This window comes from Echeneis naucrates, chromosome 5 (assembly GCF_900963305.1).
Source record: "Echeneis naucrates chromosome 5, fEcheNa1.1, whole genome shotgun sequence".
In the NCBI taxonomy this organism is placed as follows: domain Eukaryota; kingdom Metazoa; phylum Chordata; class Actinopteri; order Carangiformes; family Echeneidae; genus Echeneis; species Echeneis naucrates.
The window spans coordinates 8,381,265-8,408,641 of NC_042515.1; the positions used below are offsets into that span (position 1 = coordinate 8,381,265).

The following is a 27,377-nucleotide window of genomic DNA, read 5'->3' on the forward strand; positions in this document are numbered from 1 at the left end:
TTGAATTTGTTTTGGCTTTAGGAGTGCTGATGGGTGGATTTTCTTACCTTTGTGCAGAGACTGTTTCCCACTGTTTATACGTCTTTGAGTTGCAGGATAACCGGCTGCTACCTGTATGTACTATACTGACATGAGGGTGGTATCCATGCAGGTACCGAGCTCAGTCTTTGCATCTAGTTCCTGCCAAAACAAAACTACAAGTTAACAAAAGGCAAATAAGATATGAAACATTCATATACGTATTATGACATAACAATAAATGATGCCAAGGCCTAATTTGATGATGGCACAATATGAAACACTACATAAATGTGGAATTACATGTTTGTTTGTTTAGAGTCAGCTATTTGTGGTGTTCCACTCAGTCACTGTAACCCAGGGCCACCTGTTGCCTCTTTGGGCTCAAAAAACATCCATTAAGGCTTCTTCAAAGTAAGAGAGGTGTGTGTGTGTGTGTGTGTGTGTGTGTGTGTGTGTGTGTGTGTGTGTGTGTGTGTGTGTGTCTGTGTGTGTGTGTGTCTGTGTGTCTGTGTGTCTGTGTGTCTGTGTGTGTGTGTGTGGCTCCATGGCTCAGTGAAGTGTTTACATACTGCAGCATCTGTTACTCCTTGTGCCTTTTCTTTCCTCTCTTCTGCTGCTGAGTAAAAATGTATTATCCTCATTCTCTTTTTGATGAGGAGGAAAAAGGGAACTGCTACAGTCACCAAATAGAGGGACAGGCATCCAAAACACAGACGGGCTGTGTTTCGAAACAGTGCAAAAATGTTATGGAAAATTTGGAACAAAAAACACAACTGTGAAGAATTGTAATCTTTCTTGAACTGGCATTATGAAAAAATTAAAAACTTGAGAATGTCTGAAAATGATCCAGTTTATAAATTGAAGTTAAGGAAGAAAATATTTCTGAAGATCCAGAGATCACCATATTTCTTGTGTTGTCTCTAAATAATTAAAGAAAAACAAAGCATCAATGCATAAAATCACTGCATTAACAACATTAGAGCACCAAGAAATTCACATGCACCCTATATAGACATTTATAATGCTGGAAAAGGAAGAGACAATAACCATGACATGAAATGGAAAGAAAATTGGAACAGAAAACAGAATTGAATGGGATTCATAATTTAACTAACTGGGGGGAACTGTCTGAGACATATCCTGCACCAGTAATTCAAAATCTGTGGAGGGTGACTGTATAGTGACTACCACCGTGTCAAAGGTGTAATATAGTGTGTCTGCAAAAGTCCACGTTCCTGCCCTTCCAAACACAGACCTGGGTTCTGTCATTTTGACTCCTGTGACTTTAGTGTGACATGGTCAGGGGTCCTGTTTCGGCTAATGGCTGCGGTTGCCAGAAAGGTCAGATGTCAAATCTCAATGTAACAGTCAAAACCAACTGCTTCCTGTTTTAATGGCCATTTTTCTGTCATTGGCCTTTTGTGCAGTGTTTCTTCAACTCTGGCTCCAGGCCCAAAGCAATTGCTGCTGTATTATGGTGAGGGTGTTGGGGTGAGACGAAAGTTTCTGTCAAGTCATAAAAGGATATTTGAGGTTTATTATAACTCATTTTTTCATAGTTTTTCTGCCAGCAATTGAATTAAGAATTGGAAAAAAATGGCTTTTGAAAGGATGGTGTTACAAAACTGGCACAGCGCACCGGCCCTCTTTAAACGATTCTTGAGAGAATGTCATTGTATATTTACTCCTCTTCAAGGATAATGGACATGTAAATTCAGCACATCACGCATTATTTACTGACCTCCTGCTTTAGTTTGTAACTGCCATACTTATACCTGTGCATAATTCCATAGTGAAACTGTGGAAATAAACTGTTTGACTGCTCCTATTTTCTGCCCCTGTGTTTTCCCATATATCTCAATAACTTCGGGAGGTGCAGTGTCATAACTGATCGAGATGATGGCCAAGTATGGAAATGAGTCCTAGGTTGGAAAAAAATAAACACTTTTTTTGGCCTATAGGTCAAATGGGAGCTCACAGCAAACAATTCTAGATTATTAGCATGCAATTATGTGCCATTTAATTTAGTGATCTGAGGTGTTTCTGGGTATGCAAAGTGTGCGGTGTCAGAGAATTGTTGCAACATGTCAGCTGAGGCTGTCACCTTCTCCAGGAGCAGGCACAGAAACGCTGCTAACGCGTGCTAACAATTAAAATTATGGCCAAGTCCCATGTTATGCACTAAGTTTTGTCTCTGATGCCCTTTCACTTTTGTTAGACTCTGTAATGAAGTCAGAGCAGGCACCTTCATGGCTCAGTCAAATCTGGAATGAGAAGTCATTTCATTTCATTCTGAAGATGCACTGTTCATTTTAAACATGAAATTGGATCAAGCTCTTTCAGAGAAAATGTCTTGACAGAATAATTCTAATCTGCCCAAATGGTTTAACAAAATAACAGATATTGAAAGAGAAACTTTGCACAGCCATAAAGCACTCAATACTCCGTTTCGCTTCCAAGAAATCACATGGTAAGGTTTTCTTTGTAGACTAATTAACTATGGAATTATGGTTTCAATACTTGAAACCGTGTCAGCTCACCAGTTAAAGACCTTGAAGTGATGTCATGTTTCTACACTAAGCAGCTTGTATCTATGCAGTGAATGATGGCCTGTGTCTCTGGAACGACAGCTGTAACTCCTGCTCAATGGTTTGGGTGGCCTCTTTAATCAGCTCAGGCCCGCCTTTGGCATTAGCAGGTGATTAAATGAATTAGCGGGACCTGGAGACAGAAGCACTGGTCTGAAACACAGGGTCTCAGGGCGCAGGGGGCCACAGTGTGGAGGTAAGGAAGGTGCTACGAGGGGCGGGGGTGGTGGTGGTAGTACAGTTTTATGCCCTTCTGCTGAGGCTGCCGTTTCACAAGCCGTCATGCGTACGCAGTGTACACACACTTTATCATGACACAGAGGGGATTGTACAACTCGCATGAATACACACACGTGTGGATAAAATGCAGACACAGACAGACTCTGTCAAACACACTGGACCATTGTGTGCGACACGGCCGCCACTGTGTCTCCATGCGGAGCATCCTGACACAGCACACGCCTCCTCGCTGCTAAATGTCACGTGCTGATGCTGACATTATGTGTGATGTGCAGTGCAGTGCATGTGTGTTTGCGTGTCAGCATAAATAAGTTTTTACCAAATGGATGATCATTTGAGTGAAAAATTCCAAACATTCTCTGGCACCAGCTGCTTTAACGTGAATCTTTTCTGCTTTTCTCTCTTATGCATCACCGGAAACTGGAATCTGTCATCTTGCATCTTAGATATGGAGTGATTAATCAGCTAGTCCATTGAATACTGAAAATAGTGATTAGTTGCTACCCAATTAAAACATATTGAATTTGTCTAATTTGTTAAAATTATATTTCAAGCAACGGCTTTTATAGATTGTTACAGCAGCAGGTCTTTACACAATGAAATATGTGTATATGTGTAAATATGTGTAAGACCTGCTGCTGAAATGAGCAACGCTGAGCTCAGACTACACGCCTTGTTTTATCGGCCCATAAATCAAAACAAAAAAATATTCGCAGTGGCATAAAACAAAGGAAAAGTAGAAAACACAAGACTTTTTGTGTTGTTTTTTTTTTTCTCCTCTTAAAAAACTTCATCACTAATTAACGTCCCATTCTACTGATGGACATCTTGTTTCACCTCCACTTTGTTTCACTGCGGATGCTCCAATTTCCCAGATTTGTTTTCCCCTCGCTACCTAGGGTCTTTGCCTGTGGACATATTTGTCTCTACATCTGCTCATACCAGGTGCAGACTGATAATGCCATTTCCTTTTTTCCTCATAACAGCCGATAATGAAACTGTGAGTAGGAGAAAGTACAGCGAAAGCAGAACAAAAAGACATTAAACTGTTCATCAGGCCAGCCCTTGGCCGTGTTTGTCACCGGCTGCTGATTGACGGGGCCACAGTGGGCAGAATTTATATACTTTGGCTGCGATTACTGTTAGTTACCGCCCAAAGAGAAACTGTGTGAAACAGTTCTGTTAACTACCTCAGAAAATCAACATTACCAATGTCACATTGGTAATACATTTTGGAGACATTTACAAAGATATTAGTCCTTCATCGTGTGTGAAAGCGGCTGAAAGGATTTTTTTTTTTTTTTTTAAGCTTGTTTTTGCTCAGCCTTGGCTTTGTCCTATTTTAAAAGTGAATGAAAGGAAGCAAAGTATTCTAAAGACTCAAAATGGTTTTGATCAGGCAATGAAGAAAAGGTGATCATGGTCTTAATGTCTTCATTTTCTAAAAGAATCTGATTCTCTTGGTACTCAGAAAAATGTTTCTCCTTAATGGCATGCTTTTGTTTGAAAATTCTAATGGATTCAGGTGCATTTTTAAATTCAAAGTAAAATGTCAGGGTTTGGATTGCTTTTCATAAATGTAACTTTTTGTTGAAATGGACCACAGAACTCCAAATGACCACACAAAGTGTATTTGGATAGTAGAGATGTTCTTCAAAAAGTGTAAAGCAGCAAAAATTATTTTCAATTACACATAATGCATCCAGTCACAATATTAATCAATATTAGATTCACTGCCACTGTTTTGTTGGTGGTTATGCACTATTGGTGCTAATTCTTTCCATTTATCATATTTTTCATGGCCTCAATGTGCAAAAGCTGACTAAGCAGCTTGATTACCAAAGCTGTTTTCTAAAGATTTCAGACCTTGTTTGATGAACTGGCATTTCTCATTATTGGTTGTCACACACACACACAAAAAAAAAAAAAAATTCATGAGCAGCAGCCTTGTCAGAAATGGGAAAAAAAAGTACAACTGTGGATGTGGATCCATTCCTCCTGGAAAAACAAAAAGTACAAACAATGGAATGTTTTAATATTTTTAAATAAGAATAGCAATCACACCAAAAGACATGTTGATGTTTTCTGCAAATTCTGCAACTGTCAATTCACAATAATTGACAGTATTTATGTCACGATCATTTACGCTGACAAAAGTTTGCATTCATTTATTAGACTTTTTTTTGTACTTTCTCTGTTGGTTGCTGGAGAACAGTTGAGTCACCACAAAAGAAGACTCTTCATAAATCTCACATGTCCAGTAAATGTCACAAAACTTAAAAACTAAAAATTTATGTTTTGAAGGTCATGTTTGACATTGGAAAAAGTCATTTCAGTCCCATCTCCAGGTCCAATTATGAGACTTAGGATTTTTGTCTGAGCACCCAAGTTTGTGGGCCTACTCTGCATTCACATGGTGGTGAATGAATTGATTTAGAATAAGAAAATTCTGGCAAAGGCCCTGCAGGCTATGGCAACTCTGAAAATTGTACAAAAACCCAATGAATTTGGGTGAATGGCTGCCCAACCTGGGGAAAAGGACCATTTGAGAATTCAGCATCATTCAGGTTTACCAGTTTGCTCTGTTCTCATGACAATGCATTCATAACATGATCTCATCATATAACTTGCTACAGCTGTTTTTTTTTTTTTTTTTTTTTTTTTTTTTAGATGAGTAGACCTTGAGTTGGAATTCTTCTGGTGGCAATGATTGAATATATGTTAATGCTGCTGATAAACATGCACCTGCAGTTTGGGCTGCATGTGGAGTGGAAAGCATTCAATGTTTCACTGGAGAAAAAAAAAACATGAAGGTTAATTTTAATAAGAGGTTTAGATGAAATCCTGCCATTATCTATATTTCTATAGTCTATTGCCCTCAGTGCCAAATCACCTTCATAATGATGATGAAAGATTCAGAATGACCTCAATCTGTGTGTGTGTGTGTGTGTGTGTGTGTGTGTGTGTGTGTCTGTCTGTCTGTCTGTCTGTCTGTCTGTCTGTCTCAGTGCTGGCATCAGCCCTAATGCACTAATACCCCCCCCCCCCCCCCCCCCACACACACACACACACACACACACACCCACGTAGATGTGAGCACCTACCTTAAATGTACTTCCAGTCTGACAGCTCGTTTAATCGGGTGAGCACATGGTTAAATGTTTTGGTTCAGTCGTTTGTCCTTGAGAGGACATTCAGCCTTCAAAAGTGTGGAAATTCATGAACACACACATGCACGTTGTCATTATCAGTGATGGAAAGGATGAAATGGATCACACAAACCCTCAGTACTGAATCTTCAAGCAGTCACGACAGGTGTGAAAACCCACCTTTTCTTTCCTGAAACTTCTTTGAGCAGTTGGTGCAGTGATTTATTTTTATTTTTATTTTTTTAAATTGGTTCCAAGCTAATAGCAATTGATTTAAGAGCTATTTACCTTGAACCGTTTGGTCTGTTTCTTTTGTATGTTATTTTATTTTTATTTCCTTTTGTAGCATATCTTTTTTCAGTGTTCAGGTCTGGCAGATCAGCAGAAGGGAGTTTTAAAAAAAATCCTTAATATTTTCAGACTCAAAAGTAAAGATGTTTGCTACTTGAAAGTTGCTGTATTTTTTTTTTATTAGTTTTTTGTCTTTTGAAGGAAGGAGAGAACAATTTATTAAAAATCAAAACATGGTTATGACTTATTCAGTTGTAGAGAGGGTATGTTGCATTTTGTGATCTTATAAACACAACAAAGTGGAGGCTTTTGTGATATGTTTGCAGATGGCAATTTCTGAAAACAACAACCTGAATAAAACTGAAGACAGTAGTAGAATGACAATTGTAAGTAAATTGGAAGTAAAGTCTGAAAGAAATTGTTAGACTGTGCTGGTGATTTGCTTTGAAGATAATGCAGTTTACCAATAGCAACTGCTTGATGTTTCATTTCCTTTTTTTGAGGGGGGGTGCATAAAATTTAGGTTGTGCGTTTTTCCCGAAAAATGTTAAATGCAAAGTGTAACATTCTTATCTCTAGCCAGGAAGCTGATTGAGGTCAATCTGTGATTTGCTGCCTCGCCTCCGGGGACCGGCTGTGATATCACCCGAGGGCTTATGGTGCTCGCAGCTCACTGTGTTTTACATATCTTCAAACAGTTTGTCTGCTGCCTCCTGCTAGGACATCATATCAAGTACACAGACTTTTTGCTTTGTTTGTTTTTCATGCACTCCTGAAGCTCTTAATGGGCAAGACAATCTCCCCTTGGGGCTCCAGATGATTTATTCTCTTCTATCTCCAACTGTTTAAAAATATCAGAGGCTCTGCAAACATCCTATTCGTGTTCATCTGTTGGTGAAGTTACCAGTGGTGGAGTACAAGTGCTTCAAAGTACTGTACTCAAGTACATATTTCATGCATGTGTACTTTACTTAAGTGGATTCAATTGTGGATACTTTTGACTTTCACTTCACTATATTTTACAGAAAAATATCTGTACCTTCTACACCACTGAAATTGTACAATGCGTTGTGTTCCAGTCACATTGCAGGTTTTATTGTTTGTTTGTCTTATTCTAAGTTATTATACAGTTCCACAGAACACTGCAGAGAATTCTATTGAATGGAACGGGCCATCCGATATTTCCTATAATGACCGCTGCCATTACCAAGGGGTTTCGTGCTTCTGATGCACACCCTTCATATCATTCTGCAAGTAGTATGATCACTTATCGCAACAGAAATTCCTGATCATTTGTTTCTAACATATTACAACAGAACACCTGCAACTTTAAAGTTCTGTTTGCCAGGAGGACTATTTTTCTCGGCTGAAACCATGAACATTTTTACTTGAATGTGTTTACTGTAGTCAATATAACACAATGGTTTTGCATTAGATGGCTGTTTTATAGTAAACTAAACTTATGAAGGTATAAACAGTCTTCTTTGTTAATTGTTAACTCTGCAGGTCAACCCCCAAAAAAATTAAAATTGAATTCACAGAATCATAAGTCCCAGTGTGAACTGTGTCACAGAGGGCAAACACAAAAAGAACAATAACCTTTCAAATAATTGATATGGGATTTATGCCAGTGTTAGCAGTAGCATCATCTGTATTATTGTTAATTAAAAGGGCACACCCCATGCCTTTTTGGTGTGTTAAAATATACATACAGTTGGCACACTTAATGATATTGTAGACCACTGCATTGGACAATACATTCAGCAAGTCCTTTTACTCTTGATACTTTGTGTAATTAAAAGCAAGTTGTTACTTATTTTTACTAAATTTTTTTCTGTTTATTTATACTTTTACTTAAGTACAGTGTTTGAGTACTTCCTCCACCACTTGAGGTTACATTGGCATGCGAGTGTTCCTCTTAAATTTCATGATCGCCATTCATCTCACAGAGCCATCTATATCTCAGTCAAACAGTCAAATAGAAACTTATTTTTCCGCTCTATAAGAAGTGCTAAGGCTGGCAAGATGTTATGGGTTTTTGTGTGTTGCTCATGCACCGGTTTCCTATCAAGAGGACAGTGCCCGTCAGCTCTTTGACCTTTTGTTGACTGATCTAGGGGGGGGTAAAAAGAAAAAGAAAAGGATATCCGTCTGAAGATCTTTGATCATCTTGTAAGCGTTTGTGCTAATTTGGCAGCATCCTCCCCACCCAGTGGTTGCTATTTTCCATGAGTGGGCTACAATTAAGTCAAAATGCGAAAACGATGTGGGGGAGCACTGAAAGTTGAACAGCATAATAGTCAAAACAGCCCTGGACTGCCATCCTTGTGCATACATAACAGGGGTCAGCTGGTACTTGTGGTGACAGGATCACGACACAGGGATTCTGAAGAAAATTGGACAATTAAAAAAAAAAAAAAAAAAAATTATTATTTGATGGGCAATTTTAAGTTATTGATTGAGCGAAAAGTTTTTGCGCTTCAGTCTGTCATCATAACTCACATTTCAAGTGTGTGAAATTGGTCTTGCTCATTTTCATTTTAGGAAAATGTGTAGTTCGGTCTTAAAAAATTAACTGATTCAGTGTTTTTTCTGTGAGCCTCTTCTGTGTAATCTTTTCCAATAATCTAGTCTTCAGAAGTTATGGTGAAAATAGTCATGAGTTGCAGATTAATGCAGCTCTACCTTTTTGCCACTGACTTTACTTTGACTCGTGTGTGTGTTGCTACATGTGTGTGTAATAACATTACCCCTTCTCTGATACCCTTGATTTGATCAGCAGTAGCATCTGGATTTCATAATTCTGGAGTTAATAGCATTGACCATCAAAGAAAGGTAAAAAAAAAAAAAAAGTCTGGATGTTTCTCGTTTGTCACACGTTCTGTCAAGTTAATTCGGTTGACATGCTATGTTCACATCCCAGAGGAGAGAAAGGTAAATATTTTTTAGATCCATTCCAAGCAACCTTATTCATTGTAAAATCGAGCACGCTGTAAAATGAAGCATGTGATTTAAAAAAATGTTTTACAGATTTCAGTAGTCTGGACTTGTAGTGATTCTCAGACCAAGTTTTCTCGTTGTGATTGTCGACTGTTTCATACATTTATGAATCTGGTGGGGAAACTATTATAATGTTGCATGTTTAATTTGTGACTGAGTTTTTGGTTTCAGTTTAGCTGGACAAACTTAAACTTACACTGATAAAATTATCCAGCAAAACAAATATTGATAACAAATTATTATTTGCACAAAATAAATAGGTTTTTAGAATAGTTTTTAGAAGTTGAATGCCCTGAAGCTGTGTGTAGTCTCTCAGCTCCTCAGTGCAGCCATTTAGCACTGATGAGCTGAGAGGTCTGTTTGCTGAATGAATGAGTCTCTGTGAGTAGAAGCTCTGTGTCACGAACAGGTGACACTCAGAGAGCAAACAATATCACGGTATTTATCACACTAATTGTTAATGTCACATTGTAGTGGGCAACAGCGACAGCAATGTGTGTTCAGAATATATTCGCACAAGAAACTCAGGAAGAATAATTTATGTTACTAATTTGTAATATCTACATTGGTAGATAATTTTTTTTCTAGTTTTAAAGAGTATGAGTATATACTATAACACTCAATTTAAGTCTGTGTATAGTCACATTAGTTGTGACTTTTGTGGAGAAGTTGTCTAAGTTGTATCACTGCATTGTGGTTGTTATTTGAACCATTATGCACAAGCATTGCCCTTTAATTTAGATCAGTGTTATGTTTCTAGAACTGGATTGTGGAAGTTGTTCTCACTGTGTGACACTCAAAACAATCTTAGTTAACCAACACGGTGACTGCTACACGCATCATCACTTCAATAAACACAAAAAGTACATAAATACAATACAATTGATAAAATAACGTATTCTGTAGAAGTATGTTAATAATTACATTTTTATATACAACATAAGTTTAGATAAGAAGTGAAAAGTTTTCACATTCCCAAAATAAAACTCTTTTTTTTCTTTTTCTTTTCTTTCAGCCTAGATTGTCTCTCTCACTCACACAATCATAAATCTTGAATTTTAATTTAAACCAACAAATGAAACTGCAGTGCATATACTGCTCAGCATTTTGCACCCCTGCATCAGCTGTCTGTCTTCCTTGGAACATTTGTATGGTGGAAGAAGAAAATTGCTGACAGCTTTAGTTTGAAATTCCTCCAGAATAAATTGAGACCATGCTGCTAATCCCCTTGTGTTCGACCTTTGGATCCTGAGCCAGTCTTCACAAATCATTTCCTGTTGAGCAATTGTCCATGCTAAAGACACCCAAGAGCTTTCATTTTTTTAGTCTTGATCTCCACCTGTCATCTGGAAGTTTGGGGCTTTAATCCATCTAGAAGAGTAAACAGATTGGAAAATGGCTCTTCATTTGAATGCCTGTTTATAATGTTGCATATTTGTTCCCTTACGCATGAACAGACACCGGTGAAGTGAGGGCAGCAAGTGATGATGTAGGAAGTGCTTGCTTCCTGTCCATGCTTTCAGCATTTCAGCAGGTACTTGTAGAACTGCAAAGGAAATATAGTATTAAGCTGATGACAGGCAGACTCCACGTAGCAGCGTGTTGCACCATGGAATGTTTCATCAGCAGATTCTGCAGGACTGCAACGTTTCATGAGTGAAGGGGTTGCAGATATGAGGAAATATTGATCAACATGTGCAAAATACTAAGTAATATCATATCTCAACCATAAAACATGCATGCTTTGTTTTTAAAGCTTTTTGTGTGTGCGTGTGCGTGCATGTGAAGTGATTAGGAAGGGCTGGACTTTTTTCAGCAGAATGTTTTGGCTGCAGTGTTAAAATGTCAGTACATTGTTAAGGTTGTTGTTCTTAGGAAGTGGTCTCAGTCATTCACAGCTTAAGTGAAAACTCGATTAAAAAAATACAAGTTTAATTCCATTCTCTATATACTGTATTTAATGCTGTTGAGGTAAATCTCAGACGTGACAGCTTTTCACAGGTTAGATTGATCTGAAAAGAGATGGTTTATAGATTTATTTAACAAACCGATCAGTTTGCTGCTTTCTTGGCAGAGGTTGAAAAGTGCTGTGAAGCTGAAGCTTTTTTTTTTTTTTTTTTTTGTTGTTGATACATCACTGATGACTGACAACACTTTAAGCTTTCAAACAGAAAAAAAACCCAAATCTTTTATTCATTTGTAGTCAGCCCAAGTACGTCAAGGTAACAATGACATAAAAAAATACCCGCCTCAGCGAGTATCTTTCTTTTTCTCTCTTTTATCAGTTTCACAACATACTGCTGTCAGCTTGTAGCATTCAGGAAGCGGTTAACCTTCATGCAGGATGGTAGACAAGAGGTCTGTAACGGCTCGCAAAGCAAATAGAAAAATGAGACTACAAACCATGCTCAGCTGTTTAGGTAAAATCAAGAAATTGGCCTGTACTCTCACAGGGGATTGTTTGCTCCCTTAACTGAAACCAGAGAGGCATCCTCTTACTAGTTTGAAAATCTGGAATATATGAGAACAAAATTATTCCTTGATTTTCAATTGGGAGCTCGATGTTAGATAGAACATAAATGCGTGAGTTTTATTTCCACATTTTCCACAATCACAAGAGAAAAAAGGGCTTAAAGGAAACAGTGAGACAACAGGATGTCAGTTACTCGGTGCTGTGATGCATTGACTTGAACCCAAAGAATTTCTAACTAGGCCACCAAAATAGCACTTTGGTGGTACATCAGGCCATGCTCGCTTTAAAATGTCAGTGTTCAATCAGTGACAGTGGTTGGTTACACTGCATCAATACTTCGTCATTTTAACTACATGTGTATTTAGTTGAGTTCCAAGTAGTAAAAGATTGTGGCTGATATTTTTATTAGCAGCTTCTCATTTTCTGTCTCCTCATTCAGGAAGTTTACTACAGCGGAGAGGATGATGAGGACGACGACAGGGGGAGGCCACAGCCGAAGGTCCAGTCCTCGCTAAAAAATAAATAAATCAACCATCCTCTCCTAATTCCACCTCTCCATCATCACCCTCCACCGGCGTCGCATCCCCTGGCATCATGGCCAACCACTTGGAACTGATCCAGGAGCTGCAGCAACTGGACAAGGTGCCCAGTCTGGAGAGGCTGCGGGCGGCCCAGAAGCGCCGCACACAGCAGCTGAAGAGATGGGCTGTGTACGAGAAGGAGATGCAAAACAAGAAACGAAAGGCGGACAAGAAGGGACGCAACGCCAGCAACCTACAGCAAGCAGAGTCCAAGAGGCATGTGTCGTTCGCTGCCAGCGTGGCGCTCCTGGAGGCCTCGGCCCGGAATGATCCAGATGAAGGTAGGTGCAGTAAAAGATATTTATGATGTGTGCAAATTAGAAAGAAGTGTAGATTCATGGGGAAAGTGCTCAGTGTTTTGAAGATGACAATACAAGCTACACAAGGGCACTTGGCACACATGACCTATGGGAACACAAAATACAGCCCCTGTTGATTTATCCTCGGCGTAACAAGGCAACTGACTAAAAATATGTGCTGGGGTTTAGTTCATAAGCTCAAAGTGAAACTAGGCACAAAGCTCAGTGATGGCACATTTGAATAATTACTTTAATTTCAGCCTCCCCTCACTACTTCAGCTGGATATCAAAATGCAAAGGTCAGGAAAACGATTAGCTTGGTTTGCCCACTTAAACTGCCACAGGAAGTCACTCCATTTGAACTGAATTTGTTCTGCTAGAAGACTGTTTTATCATTGGGAAATAATGGAGTTGTCACAGTGAGATGAAACTCTGCCAGTCTTTTAATTAAAATTTTTACGGATGGTGCTCCTCGTATTTGGAGATAATAATTGTTTTCCTCCAGCACAAATAGTCCCATGACGCTGTGGCAGTCCTAACAGTGTGTCAGTGATGCAGTGATGATAACAGGCTGCATATTGTTTAAATATGCCATTTAATTTAACTTCACTTGACTTCACTTGAAATTAGATAGAACTCTTTATCATGACAAACGCCCACCACAGATGTGCTACTGTACATGCTTGGCTTGTGCAAGCTGAAGCAACGGAAGCAACCCCAAGGGTGATACCTATTTCATGGTATTTCTGATACAACAGAAGCGGCTCTCTGCTGTCTGCACATGCCCACATATGCACGTGCAAATGGACTGAAGTGGCATTTGTAAACTCCAGCTGGACTCCCAGTCACTGGAAGGCTTGAGATTTGTGGCCTGTTAGGATTGACTGTTATTTATTTTACTTTTATGCATAACCTAAATAAATATTTACTGCAACATCCCCTAACTTGTTAACAATGGAAAAACTCTTCCACATCCATAGTTTTAATGTTTTTGCAGCTTTTGCTGATGCTGCTGCTTCATTACACGTAGATAGAGGGGTAGTCGTGTAAAAGGGTTTGGAAGTTGTCTGAACAGAATCAAAAGGATTTTCTCTTAATGCCTGTACTCTCTGTAGTCAACAGAAAGTAGCTGAGCCACTTAGACTTTGATGATGGACATTGTGGCTGTTGGGAGTCTCATGAGGTGTCTTCAGTGGAATTTGTTACTGTCAATAATGATAAAATAATCTCATCCCCAAGTGTGAAGCCATGCAAGGCAAATAATAATGTGCTTATTTTCCTGCTTTCATCATGGCTAAATTCATATTGCATGTGATCTGCAAGCATCCGAATGATTGGGCCAACCCATTTGGACACTTTGAGAGCAGATTTCTTGCCTTCACTTTGTACCACTGATATGTAGAAGCTTTGTCAGTTCTCCTTAGCTCTGACAGTGCCTGGGCATAGACACATTCATTATCAGTGCTGTTTAATGAGGTGGCCATGAAAGAGGCAGAGAGATGAAAAGAAAGGGAGGCAGGGTGTAGCGTTGCCCACACAGCTCCAGTGGCAGCTGGCTAGCACAGGAGCCTGATAATCTCCTCTCTCATTCCCTCTGGTCCCCAAATGCTCGATCAGGCGTCATGACTCCACACGCTACGCTGCTCAAGCTCAATGTTCACGGGCTTCCAACTTCTACAAAAATACGATTTGACGCTATCATTGATTCTCTTGTGCAGCTATTTTAAAAAAAGGAATTAAAATGCAGATCACATTGAACTTAAAATGAAGCATTGTTGATAAATGACAACAAAGCTCAAAATCAGAAAGTAATCTGTAAAAAAACAAAACAAAACAGTGGCTTTTGCCAGATAATGTCAGACAGAAATAATAGTTAAACGACAGGAGGGGAAAAGGAAACAGAGAAATGGAGATTTAGTTTGACCTTAGGTTGACTCCACTTGCATCAAGGCTATAATGAGATGAGAGGTTAGATTGGCTGAACTACTCCTGCTTAATCTCTGATTGGTAGGAGTCGACGAGTGTGTGTTTCACTGCTCTTTTTTTCTCTGTGGTTAAAGTCACATCATTGTTGGGCTGGCTGGAAGACGTGTTTGTGTGAATGTGTTTTATTGGTATGCATGTATTTTTAGATGCGATATTTGCAGTTTTATGTGCACTTTGTTAGCCTCATGGCTATCGTTGATGCTAGGATCTTTGTACTGGTGTTATTTGCTGTTGTTGACATGCATATTTTCTATGTATTGTGGCTGTGTGTATTCTTTCCTCTCCGAGTCAGAGTGTCCCTGTCATTATGACTTCCTGTAGCCCGTCGGGACAGACTCACCAGGCTGTGAGGAGATGCAGATATAGTAAAGCCACAAGGACACAATGGGAGCCATGTATGTGTTTGTGTGATTGTGACTACAAGAAAGTATTCATATGGATATTTTGGACTGAATGTAAATGAACTTCTATGTATAGAAAGGGTCTGTGTGTGCCTGTCTGCACGCCAGAGATACTCTGAAGAGTTTCGGATAAGAGGGGATAAGAAAGGAGAGGATAAGTAAGAGGATATTGGATGTAAAGGGATGCACCCTGAGTCTGTTCAGTTCCTTTGCCCTCTGGCTGCCACCACTCTGATCCCTTTGCCCCCTCACAATGATAAAGGCTGATGACTGTGAAATTACTGTGAAGCACCTCTGTGTTTCCTTGCACAGCTTTCTGGCTATTGAGACAGATAGGTTTTCTACTCTCCAGAGGGCAGCTATCTTACAGTGAGGTCAGAAAGGACAGTCGGCACATACAGAAATGGAGTATGGACCTCTTAATACCAGGGTGATATCAGATAAAGTTGTCAAATAGCTCAGGCCAGAATGATAGAGTCAGGAATCTCAGTGTATGGGGAAAACCTAAGTGAGCGAAAATTGGATGAAAATGTACGAAAACAATTCAGAGTCTAAGCAAATGCTCTTAATCTAGACATATGCCACCAGAGCAAGTAATGCAAAACATTTGGTGGCAATCGAATGATCCCACTGATTAGGTGACTGCAAAGCAACATGGATGAACAGGTTGTTCAATAATCCAAATTGATTTCCTTAAACAAGTCACAAAACCCTGAGCTGCTCCGGCAAGTGTGTCGTTGTAGACAAGGAATCCGCATGTGATGGCAAAAGTGTTTCTAACAATTTCAGGCAGGCAAACTTGAAGATGGAAAAGAAAGTCGGCTATCAAAGTGAGAGATGTAATATTTGTTTAAATGTGGGGAGAACAGGCTCATGCTGTGAGGCGCTTTCTTCTGGCCTTCTGGCCTTCTGCCCTTCCTGATGTCGACATGAAAAGTAATAGGTTGGTAACGAATAAAAAACGACAGTCAGAGCCGAGACCGAAGTTAGAAGAGTGTAAGGGGGAAGTACGTTTCTGAAGACAGTTGACAATGCCAGTCTGACAAGCAGCTCTGATATACTGGTCCCTTGATGGCATTTACATTGCTCCTTGTTGAAAGGCCAGTTATAAATCTAGTCCATTTACCAAACAAGAAAATCACGACTCAGAGTAAAGGTTTGTGCTTTTATATAATTTAAGAACATATTTCATTGGAGGGACAGACCAGTAACATACTGAGGATTGTAAACTCAAACTCAAAGAAAGTTTTCTACATTCTTTCAGTCTTTGTGATCATGTGATCATCAGCCGTGGCATGCCTAGTCATATTTTGCCCCTCTTTTCTATGTACAAGTCAGTTTTCCCACCCCGGACTCTTTATTCACCCACACACGTGGAAACACCCAGCACACTAATTACCATTTATCCCTCACACAAAATCCTGACTTGTAACTTCATGTTCGAGAAGCCACACTTTAAGTCCTCCTATATTTAACCATGTGGCTTTTGCTTTTGGTTCACCAACTTTTTCTCTTCCATGTCATCGCCATAAAAATACAGGGGAGGCATAACCAGATTTCAGGATAGCAATATACCCCAGCAGTGAACAATGTTTCCCGGAAGGAAAATTCACGTGTGGTTTTATCCTGTGTTTTCCTTTCTAGATATTTGTGTGCAAATTAGGTCTCAGAGGAACTTGTGTCTTCTCCTGCTGCCTTATTAAAGAGGCAAGGCCTTCTCCTTAGAGGCCTTAGACAGGCTTAGCTGCTCCCAGGCATATGGTAGCAACACAGTGGCATTAAAAAGACTAAAGAGCAAAGCGAAAAGAAGACAAATACACACACACACACACACACACAGACACATATATATATCTCCCATTGGATACATATCCCATTGGATGCAACCAAAGACCCTTTCACAGTGGTATCTGTTCTCTGTGTCTTTTATATTCTTCAGTTCGGTTTCAGCCTCTTTTTTTCTTTTTAATCTGTAGGAGGAAATCTGTTAAGGCACTGCGTGTTAGTTTAACTTTCCCCTTCCTTTCAGGCATCAGTCAGAAGATTTAGCCATCTTCTCTCATTGTGTTTGGTGGGCTTTAAAAAACATTTCAAAGCCAACAATGTCAGTAGGATTTAGTTTTGATTTTTCTTTGCACAATGATATTTTTTTTTTAACCAATTCAAGTTGTTGTGAGGACTCTTAGAAGCCCAGACTACCGGAGTGTTGGGACCACACGCTGCAAATAGGACTATGGCATGTTTGCAAGTGCAACTCAATTACACTCCACTTTAATTGAAACTGATCAATGAGAGTAAATGTTGATGAGAAACAGAAGAGGAGCCCAAGGTCCTTGTATGTTAAGGAGATAAAAGCAGAATGTCCCAGCAACAACATCCAGGAAACAGACCACAACGATCGAATAGAGTCTGCCCACAAACTACAGGTGTGCAAAACAAAGTAACACAGAGGATGGTATGCTGATAGCAATACAAAGAAAAACTTTTCTCACGTTGTTTATGGAAAGAAATGTTAGTTTATGTCGTATTTATATATATCATTACAAATAACTCTGCTAAAGCAACAGCTATGATTAGCTTTGACAGAACAATTAGCAATTATAATTGGCTTTGATGTCACAGTTATTCCATCACTGCACTCATGTGTCCAACTGGCCGTAGTATTTAGGGGATGTGCACTGTGTAAAACGTTTGAGCAGTGACAGCAGCAGCAGTGAAGTAAAAACCACATCCACTTCTGTGTGCTCATGACAGCTGAACACTGTTTACAGTCACAGTGGGGTAGAAGGGAGGAGCAAAGACTGGTATCAGTGCTATTGTTGCTAGAATTGATCCTCAAAAAGAAGACGTACTATAGTATCTGTAGTTGTGATTTTGTTTTGTTCTCAACCATCCCTAACTTCTGCTGCTCCTTTTTTTTTTGGATGACCAGTCTGTGAACTGAATAACAGGATTCAAATGCTTGGTTGTGTGTTGGTCCATTTAACCACATCAAGGAGTAAAGTGGATCCATTTTTAGGAGGTAAACACTGAATCAATCAAAATGTATCAATAGAACAGCACACACCTGACCAAAGTGCAGGACAAGGAGAATCAAAACATGAAGAGCCAAGAAAACAGAGCGATAAGAGCAAACAAGCTGAGCACATGGGGAGATATCCTCTTGGTTCAAGTGTCTCTCTGTCTCCTGTCGCCGTTCACCAAAACCTTACTTCTGTCTACACCGCCTTTTCACTTATTATTCACAACAATTCTCCACAATATTAATGCTAGTTCAGGGGTAAAATCCTTTTATAGCTATATGCTGTTTTCTATCCTCAGTGGGGCATAAAATAGCACGCTAAGCTAAGATAATTAACATAGTAAAATTACCTGCGCTCAGCATGTTAGTGAGGTCCTGTGTATGCACAATGCTTTGACTGACAATCCTAAGTTCATTTTGATTAGAGTCAGTTGTGGAAACAACACAAGTTTTTAGTGTAATGGTTAATGCAGAAGAAAAAGGGATAGAGCAGTCAATTACTGTTGTCACAAAGACACACCTGACACCTCCTGACGTTTCATTTCAGATGTTGTTTAATTGGGAGGAACGCACCAACAAGTTTTTCTTGCTCCCATGGAAGTTGAGCTTGTGTGATGGAAAACCTCAGAAAGGTGTCTGCCAAAAAGAATCTTTGAATAATAATTCTGATAGAGAAGCATACTCAGATTTTATGCTCGTAAAATGCTGCCAGATTAGTTAGATGAGCACGGTTAACTAATCGCAGGTTGTATTCTGAGCCTTAAACGGCACTGTTCAGTGAAGATTTAGGACACTTGGTGTTGCTGCTCTCTCTGTGAAATTGCAGTGATAATTTTGCACCAATCAAAAAGGAGAACTGGGAAACTTCAAACAAATTGTGCCAGGGGACATGAAAGGGAGGAATTCTGAACCAGATTTACCAGGAAAACCCAGGTGCTTGTTATCCACCCTTCCTCTTCAAATACTTAAAAACACTGGAACTGCTGTAATGAGGAGAGGGGAGATTCAAGGCTCGTTTCAGAGATGTGGACTTGAATGTGCACTGGGTGTCCTTTTCTTTTTATTAGTATAACAATAGAAAATACAATTACTGATATTTTGTCTAGACCACTTTTTGCCCCTTTGCGTCAGAAATACAGAAGAAAAGAAATAAAAATATAAAAAAACAAAGAAATTGAAATTAAACAGAAAATACAAAGGCTTAGCTTGCATGCCTCTTGATTATATTAGGATAATTGTATTCACAATTGATCAGAGTGAACCCCCATTCATTCCAGTCCAGACAAAAGGCCTTTATATTTATATGGTGCCTAATTGTTGTAAGGTTGCCTAATTATAACAAAGTGGAAGCGATTGGGAACAACAGCAAGTCAGCCACGAAGTGGTAGGCCTCGTAAAATGACGGAGCGGGCTCGGCGGATGCTGAGACGCATTGTGTGCAGAGGTCACCAGCTGCAGAATCAATTGCTACAGACCACTAAACCTCACGTGAACTTCAGATTAGCTCAAGAACAGTGTGTGTGCCATGGGTTGCCATGGTTGAACATCCAAGTCATACATCAACATGTGCAATGTAAAGCACTGGATGCAGTGGTGTAAAGCACGCCACCACTGGACCACCACTGGAGCAGTGCAGACGAATGACGCTTTTCCTGGCAATCTAGTGGGAGGGGTCTGGGTTTGGAGGTTGCCAGGAGAACAGTACTTGTCTGACTGCATTGTGCCAAGTTTAAAGTTTGGTGGAGGGGGGATTATGGTGTGGGGTTTTTCAGGAGTTGGGCTTGGCCCCTTAGTTCCAGTGAAAGGAACTCTGAATGCTTCAGGATACCAAGAGATTTTGGACAATTTCATTCCTAACTTTGTGGGACAGTTTGGGGATGGCCCCTTCCTGTGGACCAATGCCATATTAAACCCAGTGGATTAATAAATGGGATGTCACATGTTCATATGCGAGTCAAGGCAGGTGAACGAATAGTTTTGGCAATATAGTGCATCTTCTCATAATTACTGTTGGATCAGTTGTTGTTTAGTTCTCTAACGACACATATGTGCAATTCTCTGTCATTAACTAGTGATCTGTGATAGTGTTGTTTACTCACATGTTCAGCTAAGCCGATGTGATCTCTGACCTTTGACAGCTGTAGTGTAAGAAGGCCAGACTCTGTTGTGCGTCATGTGTCATTACACAAATGAAAACAAGGGTGAGCAGTCAGATAGGACCCAGCAATGTTTGTTTCCATTAAATTAAATTCAATGTCTAAACTTGTGGATGTGATTCTCTCCTGAGTGTGCATGTTGTTTTGGCTGTCTTAGTTTCCTTTGAAAGTAAACTGAATATCCTCCAGTTCAGAATAGTTTTACATAAAAATTATACATTTTAAAAATATTCAATGTTTTTTTTTTTTTTTTAATTCCACTAATTTGATCCTTATTAATCAAACCTCAAGTCAATCTATCAAGTAAAAAAATTTTAATAAAAGAAGAAGACAGGGGAAAGAAAAGAAAATAGAAAATCAGCATTTGGGTCATCAAATCTGTCAACAGCATAAAATGCCACATGACGTTCTCAGGAGGCAGCATTCATTTATTCATCCAGGGGGAGGAGAGCGGCCATTCTGCTATCTCTGCATCTTTCCTGGTGACAAAATTAATGCACCTCAGCACTTGAGGCTCCTTCACCAACGGTTCTTTGCATTTTTTGCCCTTTCCACTTATGTGATCACTGTTGATTTTTATGGGACTTTTCTGGGCAGTTGATTACTTAAGTGGGATTTGACATTTCATGCCCTGAGTTTGGCTGCCATGAAGACATGGTTGAAAACTGCAGTTAAAATGGATCCTCATGTTGGTGGCAAAAGCTGAATGCTTCTCTGAGTTGAAAGACTAGTCCTGTTCTCCTGCCATCGTTTTAGAAACAATTTGTCCTTGCCACTGCAGCTGCCAAATTGTGAGTTTCTTTTTTCTTTTTTCCCCTTAAGGTCAGTCTTTTGTGATTAGGGCAGTTTTCATGGAATTTCAGGCAGCATTCAGGTCAACAAAACTATTCATCTCTACTCTGTCACACTCCTTTGCTTCTCTTCTCTCATACGGTCTTTCCAAATTAACATTCCTCCATGAGCTTGTCACACTCGGCTCCTTCAGGCATTGCTGCTCTGCCTGGCACACACTGACACTTCTCACTCCTCATCGCCATGCAAGTTCATGTGTCTCAGCCTGGGCAGAGGGGACTTACTCATCCTGATCATGTAACATTATTTGGGAATAACTGTACTGAAAGGAAAAAAACAAAACAAAAACAACAACCCCAAACCAAAATAGTTCAATAGCTGAAGCAACCTGATTGGTTGAGTGTACTCACAATGCTCATGTTGAGTACACATTTTTGTAGTCAGGACTCCCTGGACTGTGTTACCATCAGATTTTTGGCCTGCTTAGCTTCATAATTGAACACATTTCTTGGCCAGGTAACTGTCACTGAAAAAAATGTTTTTTTTACTTGTTTGTTTGTTTATTTTTTTTTTTATTTAAGCATTTCATTTATTATCTTTACTTCAGTTTGTCCTCTGCTTTCACTACACAATTTTTTGTCTTATCATTTGCATGTCTTTGCATGCTCTTTCAAAATTTACTGGTACAAACCCTGTAATCATGATTATTATAATTATTATTGTTGTTGCCCGTATGCAGTCAGTCTACAGAGTTCCAAACTGTGCCGAGCAGTTGACTGTCGAGTTTGCTCAGATGTCTTTCTCCCTCTCTTCCACATCAGCCTTATCCCTTGGGAGAGCCTGACTCTCAAGTTGACTCCTAAGAAGTATAATTCCATGGTAACTGAGGCAGACATTGAGCTCCAGGCAGCCATGGCCCAGAGCTACTCAGCTGCAAAGACATAAACCACAAACCATGCATCACTGCTGCTGCTGCTGCTGCTGCTGGGGCTCTACAGTACGCTGGATTGTTGGATATAGTCGTGGCTGCTCGGTTAACTTGTCAAACTGTTATTATTGGACTTGAACAATCTAGCTATCATCAATGCAGATGGGAAAAATATACAAATATTGTTTGGATGAATGAAAGATTTATTTAATTTATTATATTTAATGTGTAAACCAAATACCTGGATACAAGGTCCTTTTGAGTTTTTTGGTAGTTTCAGAGTTTAAAGGAACCATCTTTGGTTTGGGCAGTAATTTTGGGGGGGGTTTCTTTTAGGTGGAGGCTTTAAATTTGCCCATTTGGGTTTTTGCCCCTCCCTGCAGGGGCTGGGCCATATTATTTGCCATTACCTGTCTTTTGTCTGGACTTTAACTTATGTCAAAGTAAACTAACTGACTAACGGCATTTCCACTGGTTGAAGCTGAAACTAATAAACACTCAAAAACAGTTTTTCAGTGTGCATGTTCATCGGAAAAGCAGAAGCCCCATAAGGACTAATGGCCACTAAACTTCTCTGTAACTTCTCTGTAATGGAAAAGCTGAGTCCAAAAAAAAAAAAAAAAAAAGTACATTATTCAAGATCGGTCGCATCCGCACTGAGATGAAAGTAATTCCACCAACAGGGCTGTTTGATTCTGTTAATTGAATCTTGGTGGCATAGATAAAAGACTTTGGAGTGGGATTATACGATAATGCATGCACTTGTTTTGCCATGAAAAAGCATTTATTGATCTTATATAGTATTGTAAAGACTCTAATTTATGGCAATTAAAATGGCTTATAATAACCTGAAATAGCTCTGGTATAATTGTACTATGTTCTGCAGTTGGAAGAATTATCAGTTTCAACAATTTTATTGCACAAAAGGGGTGAAACTGTTTCGATCCCATTTTCAAAAACACACCGACACTAATCAGGTCCTTTTGAAATCTATGCCAGTTGCTTTGACTCACATCTACATCTCAAGAAGCCTGTCAGCCTTCCCACATACTTATCAGCAACCGTAATTGAAGCCCACCTGTTTTTATGCTGTCCTGCCAGAGGCGTTTAAGTGGCAATGTCATTTGGGCTTGATCCACCTCTACCAATCGTCGAGAGAGTCTGTTCAGCACTCACTGCTCCCCTGCTTTCTCTAAACCAGCTTGTTACGTCGTCCCCACAGAACTGTCAAGGGTTTTGGAGCCAACATCTAGTTTTTCTTGCATCATAACCTTCAACATAAATGCCAGGTCACAGCAGCATTTAAAAGGCCAAATTCAATTAACTGTGCTTTGGTGTGTGTGTGTGTGTGTAACCATCCTGCAGCTGCTGTAACTATGTCCCCAGGTATCGAGAGCCATATATTTCCAAAACTTGTCTGTTGTTCTGTGCAATACTTGGTGTGAGCAGTAATGGTTGGTGTGTGTCTTACATTTTTAGCCCAGGTCCTCAAGTGAGGGTTGGACTGATTTGTTGAGCTTTCCTGCTTGATCCTCCAGTTTTTCCCCAGCAGCCTGTCTTACTTTTTATCTCTTCACTACAATCAGCAAAAGCATATAAAGCATGTATTAGTGTCTTTAAAAACACACCAAACACGCTGCATCTAATTGGATGGTGCAGTGGATGGTGCAGTGCTAAATAATAAGAGGATTCCAGAAGAAGCATGTGAAATTCAATTGCATGAATAAATGTGGTAGTTTTTCTTGGATACTGGGGATCAGCATTGATCAAAATGTTTGGCAAAACTGTTAAGTGATGTTTTGAAATGATTTTGCTTCTTTCTGCTTGTGATGTGACTCCGTACTGGTATGACTCTAAAATATGTTTCTTGGACTCATATGAAGTTTGCCACAGTGAATGGTAAGCATGTTTTTCTTTATGTATAATGTCTCCCACATTGGTAGCATGGTGTAAAGAATGGCAGGTCATGGCTTGAAATATTCATCAGTTAAATTACCATGAAAGTTGGTACAAACATTTATGGATCCAGATGATGCACCCCACTGAATATCTGTCCAAACAAATGCAACACAATGTTTGTTTACATTTCATTCAGCCCCACCTGACACAGCTGGTTGTGTCAAGTAGAAGTAAACTGTAAAACTGCTCCATCATTTGAGATTGGGTTTGCAAACGAGAGTTAATCTAGGAAATGTTTGTCTTGATTTAAGTTTAATTTCCTGATGGTGCCAACTAACATTTATGTCTGGGACTTATCAGAGTCCATAATGTCATTGTGCCACCCAAAGGATTTGTCTGTTGATTACGTTTTTAAGTGTGCTTTAACTTTCTCTTGGTGGTAGAAAGAAAACCAATTGTCATTCCAAACTAAAGCCTGAGCTCTTTGAGACATTTTATGTTTATTCTGTTTCAGTCTATGATTCGCTAACCCAGAAAATACTCGCTGCATCACAAGATATAGTTTGTTGTATCTTTCATTTGCCTTCCCTGCCGTGCTATCTTACTACATCTGTTAAAGCAGCGTAACATACAATTAAGTCTCTTAATAGCTCATCATGTGGGGGATAATTATAACACACTGTGGAATACTAATTATATCAATGATCCTCTGTCATAATGTCCTACTAAAACCAATGTCATTCAGCTGCTACTTATGGATGTGCCGAATGGCCTTCTTTCTGTACAGCTGACGAGAAGGAGAAAGCCACCTTGTCTGAAGAGAATTTGCAATAAAATTATTTTCTGATGTGCACTGATGAGTGCCTGTGCTGCATCAGCCCTTTTCCATTTGCAGTAAATTTGTGAAAAAGTGATGAAATGAGATTGTGGCAGCACTTAATGATGACAGTAATGCATCCTAGCAATATGAGTTGAATGAGAAAGGAAACAGATTGCTCTTCAAATCATTACATACAGCATATACAGTAAATGCTACAGAGACTGATATCACCAGTGTAATCACCCTGTTCAACATCATATTAGAACTTAAAGAAACATACAACTCTTTTAACATTAACTTGATATATGAGGATAAGCTTTGTTCATTCCAAGTGAACTAACAATAGTTTATAGATATGCCGTATTTCAGAAATTCACAAGTTCTTATTAAGACTCTTTAATAATTTGGGAAAATGGGAAATATCTCAGTCTGCAGCTGCTAAGCAACTTTGCAGTTTTGTCCACAGCATGAACAATTTTTGCTGAAAACATCTGCCTGCTGTGGCTGTAAATTGTGCTATTACAAAATTAGATCAGAGTAAACCAAAACAGTAAAATTGCAAAAGCTGAACTTAAGACTCCAGAGGTCATTAATCTAGAGAGAACCGAAGGATACATTAATATCAGTGAGCTGCAAGCATTGGTCCCTGAAGTCATGATTTGTTAGTACTTTGAGAGAACCAGAAATACTGAAAACTTTATCCAAGTTAGTCAAACAGCATCAAATATATCAAGTAATGTAAAAATTTAAGCTTTTATGAAGTTTAGCCAATGCAGATTGCTGACAAGTGGCTGAACGAGACTACAGAGGTTGTCAATAGTCATTCATCATTATGATGAACATAAGAACTAATCTAATTACCATAACTAACGTTGTAAAAGAGGTTATTCTAACTGCAAGTTGGAGGTTAGGCGGCGGTGAGGTGTAGTGGTGTAGTTCATTTATAGCCATATGAATCTTCTCATCATTATCTTTCAATGTGCCATGAGGTAGTTAGTTTGGCTCACTGCAGAAACCGGGAGCAGCAGAAGCAACTGGCTTGGTTTTATTCAAAAGTAAATTGAATATGTACATAGAAAGAATTTACTAAAATATATAGTAGTAATTACGTGACATCTCTTTGCTTTGCAATGCAACAGAGGTTTTAATGGGGTTTCTCCTGGAAAAAACAACTTCAGATTTTTTAATCATGTTGTGGAAAACGCCCACACGGCGCTGCAGTTTCCTGAAATATTTTTAGAATGGTACATGGTAAAAAAAGTTATCTGAAAAATATTGGCCTCTTCGACATGACAAGAAAGAGGAAAAGCACTTTTCCACTTGGCCGTTTCCTGCATTTGAACTTGCAGAGCTACATATCACAATCTTTACTTGATCCTCTCTTCACTGGCGATTTCCCCTTATCGCTGATCATTAGCTGTGAGATACGAGCACACAAGGGGATCCGTATGAGTCGGCGTCCTGAGCTAAACCCTGACAATGAGGATACCCATGCTTTTACTCAGCTCCAACACAAAATGTAGCTGTATCCATGAAAAGACATAAGCCCTGTGGTTCTTCTAATATCAGCTTTAGATTTTAAAATTCTAAACTGATCTTACAGATCACACCATCCCTGCATCAAATATGCTGTGATTATAAGACTTTCTTGTCAGTTATGTGTCATTAATTTCCTGAACGTGAATAAGCAGCTTTGTATAAATGAGTCATGCAATGAATTTAACTTCAAACATGGCAGGCTGCATATAGTTGGGTATAACAGCACAAACCAGGCTTCAACCCTTTACTGTCAATGAGCACATGCAATATTTTTTATGAAAGATACATCATTTGGTCAAGGAAAGGTGAAAATAATTTTATAAATGCTAGTCAAACCTTTGTAGAGCCTGAAGTGATGTTTTAATGCTATTCTAAATGACCTTCTGTCAGTGGAATAATACAATGTGTGCCACAAAAAATTGTAGCAAATCCTGACCAAGTGGCAACCCACCCTGGCGTAACCTGGTGGTTTGTGCACTGCTCTTCTGAAGTCACCTGTTTGTAATTTGGCCTTTGCCATGCTGGTTTTTTGCTGCTCTGTACTGTATTATGATTGTCAGTCATGTCACCATGTGCGTTAGAGTCTGTCATTGTGTCACTGCATGGCAGCCCCGCCCGAGTACATACCCTACTATATGGTCCCAAAGATGCAATAGAAAACTGCTTATCGAGGTAATAAATAGAGTCAGCAGTATGGCCATTTTCAGATGGGTCTCTTTACACTCTGGCTTGACTTATGACAAGTTCCCTCCTTGGGGTCGTTTATGGCACGTCCATTTTTAACTCATAACTCTGTCCGTTTTTTATATGCCCTGACATTTGGCCAGCTGGAGCTTCATAACTAGTTACTCTTACCCACAATTTCTTCTTTCTGATTCTTGAATATTGTCTTTTTTTTTTTTTTTCAATTATTTTGATATGACTCATAACGATACTAAACCCCCACAGTGACTTAATGCTCACTAGATGTTTTTGGTATATATGCATATGCAACATAATTGTGATTTTTTTTTTTTTATACAACTAAGTATTTTCTAACCTTTGCGCAAAGCTGGAGTGCCCTAATTACTAACTAGCAATTTTAAACATCATATTTATTAAAGTATAAAGTTTATTAAAGTTAAAAATAAGTCTGCAGTCATCCTAACAGCTCTGTGAGACTGTTATTAGAGATGGGCATAAAATGCCAATA

At 39.2% G+C, this 27,377-nt stretch overlaps 1 protein-coding gene across 1 annotated transcript in view; it reads left to right on the forward strand.

Moving 5' to 3' along the window:
- ppp1r16b (protein phosphatase 1, regulatory subunit 16B) overlaps positions 1-27,377 on the forward strand; it is a 72,167-nt gene that overhangs the window by 12,100 nt on the left and 32,690 nt on the right. Inside the window, exon 2 of the mRNA XM_029501870.1 lies at positions 12,202-12,624. Within this exon, the coding sequence (XP_029357730.1) occupies positions 12,357-12,624 (268 nt within the window). The 5' untranslated portion in view covers positions 12,202-12,356. The remainder of the gene's footprint in view (positions 1-12,201; positions 12,625-27,377) is intronic.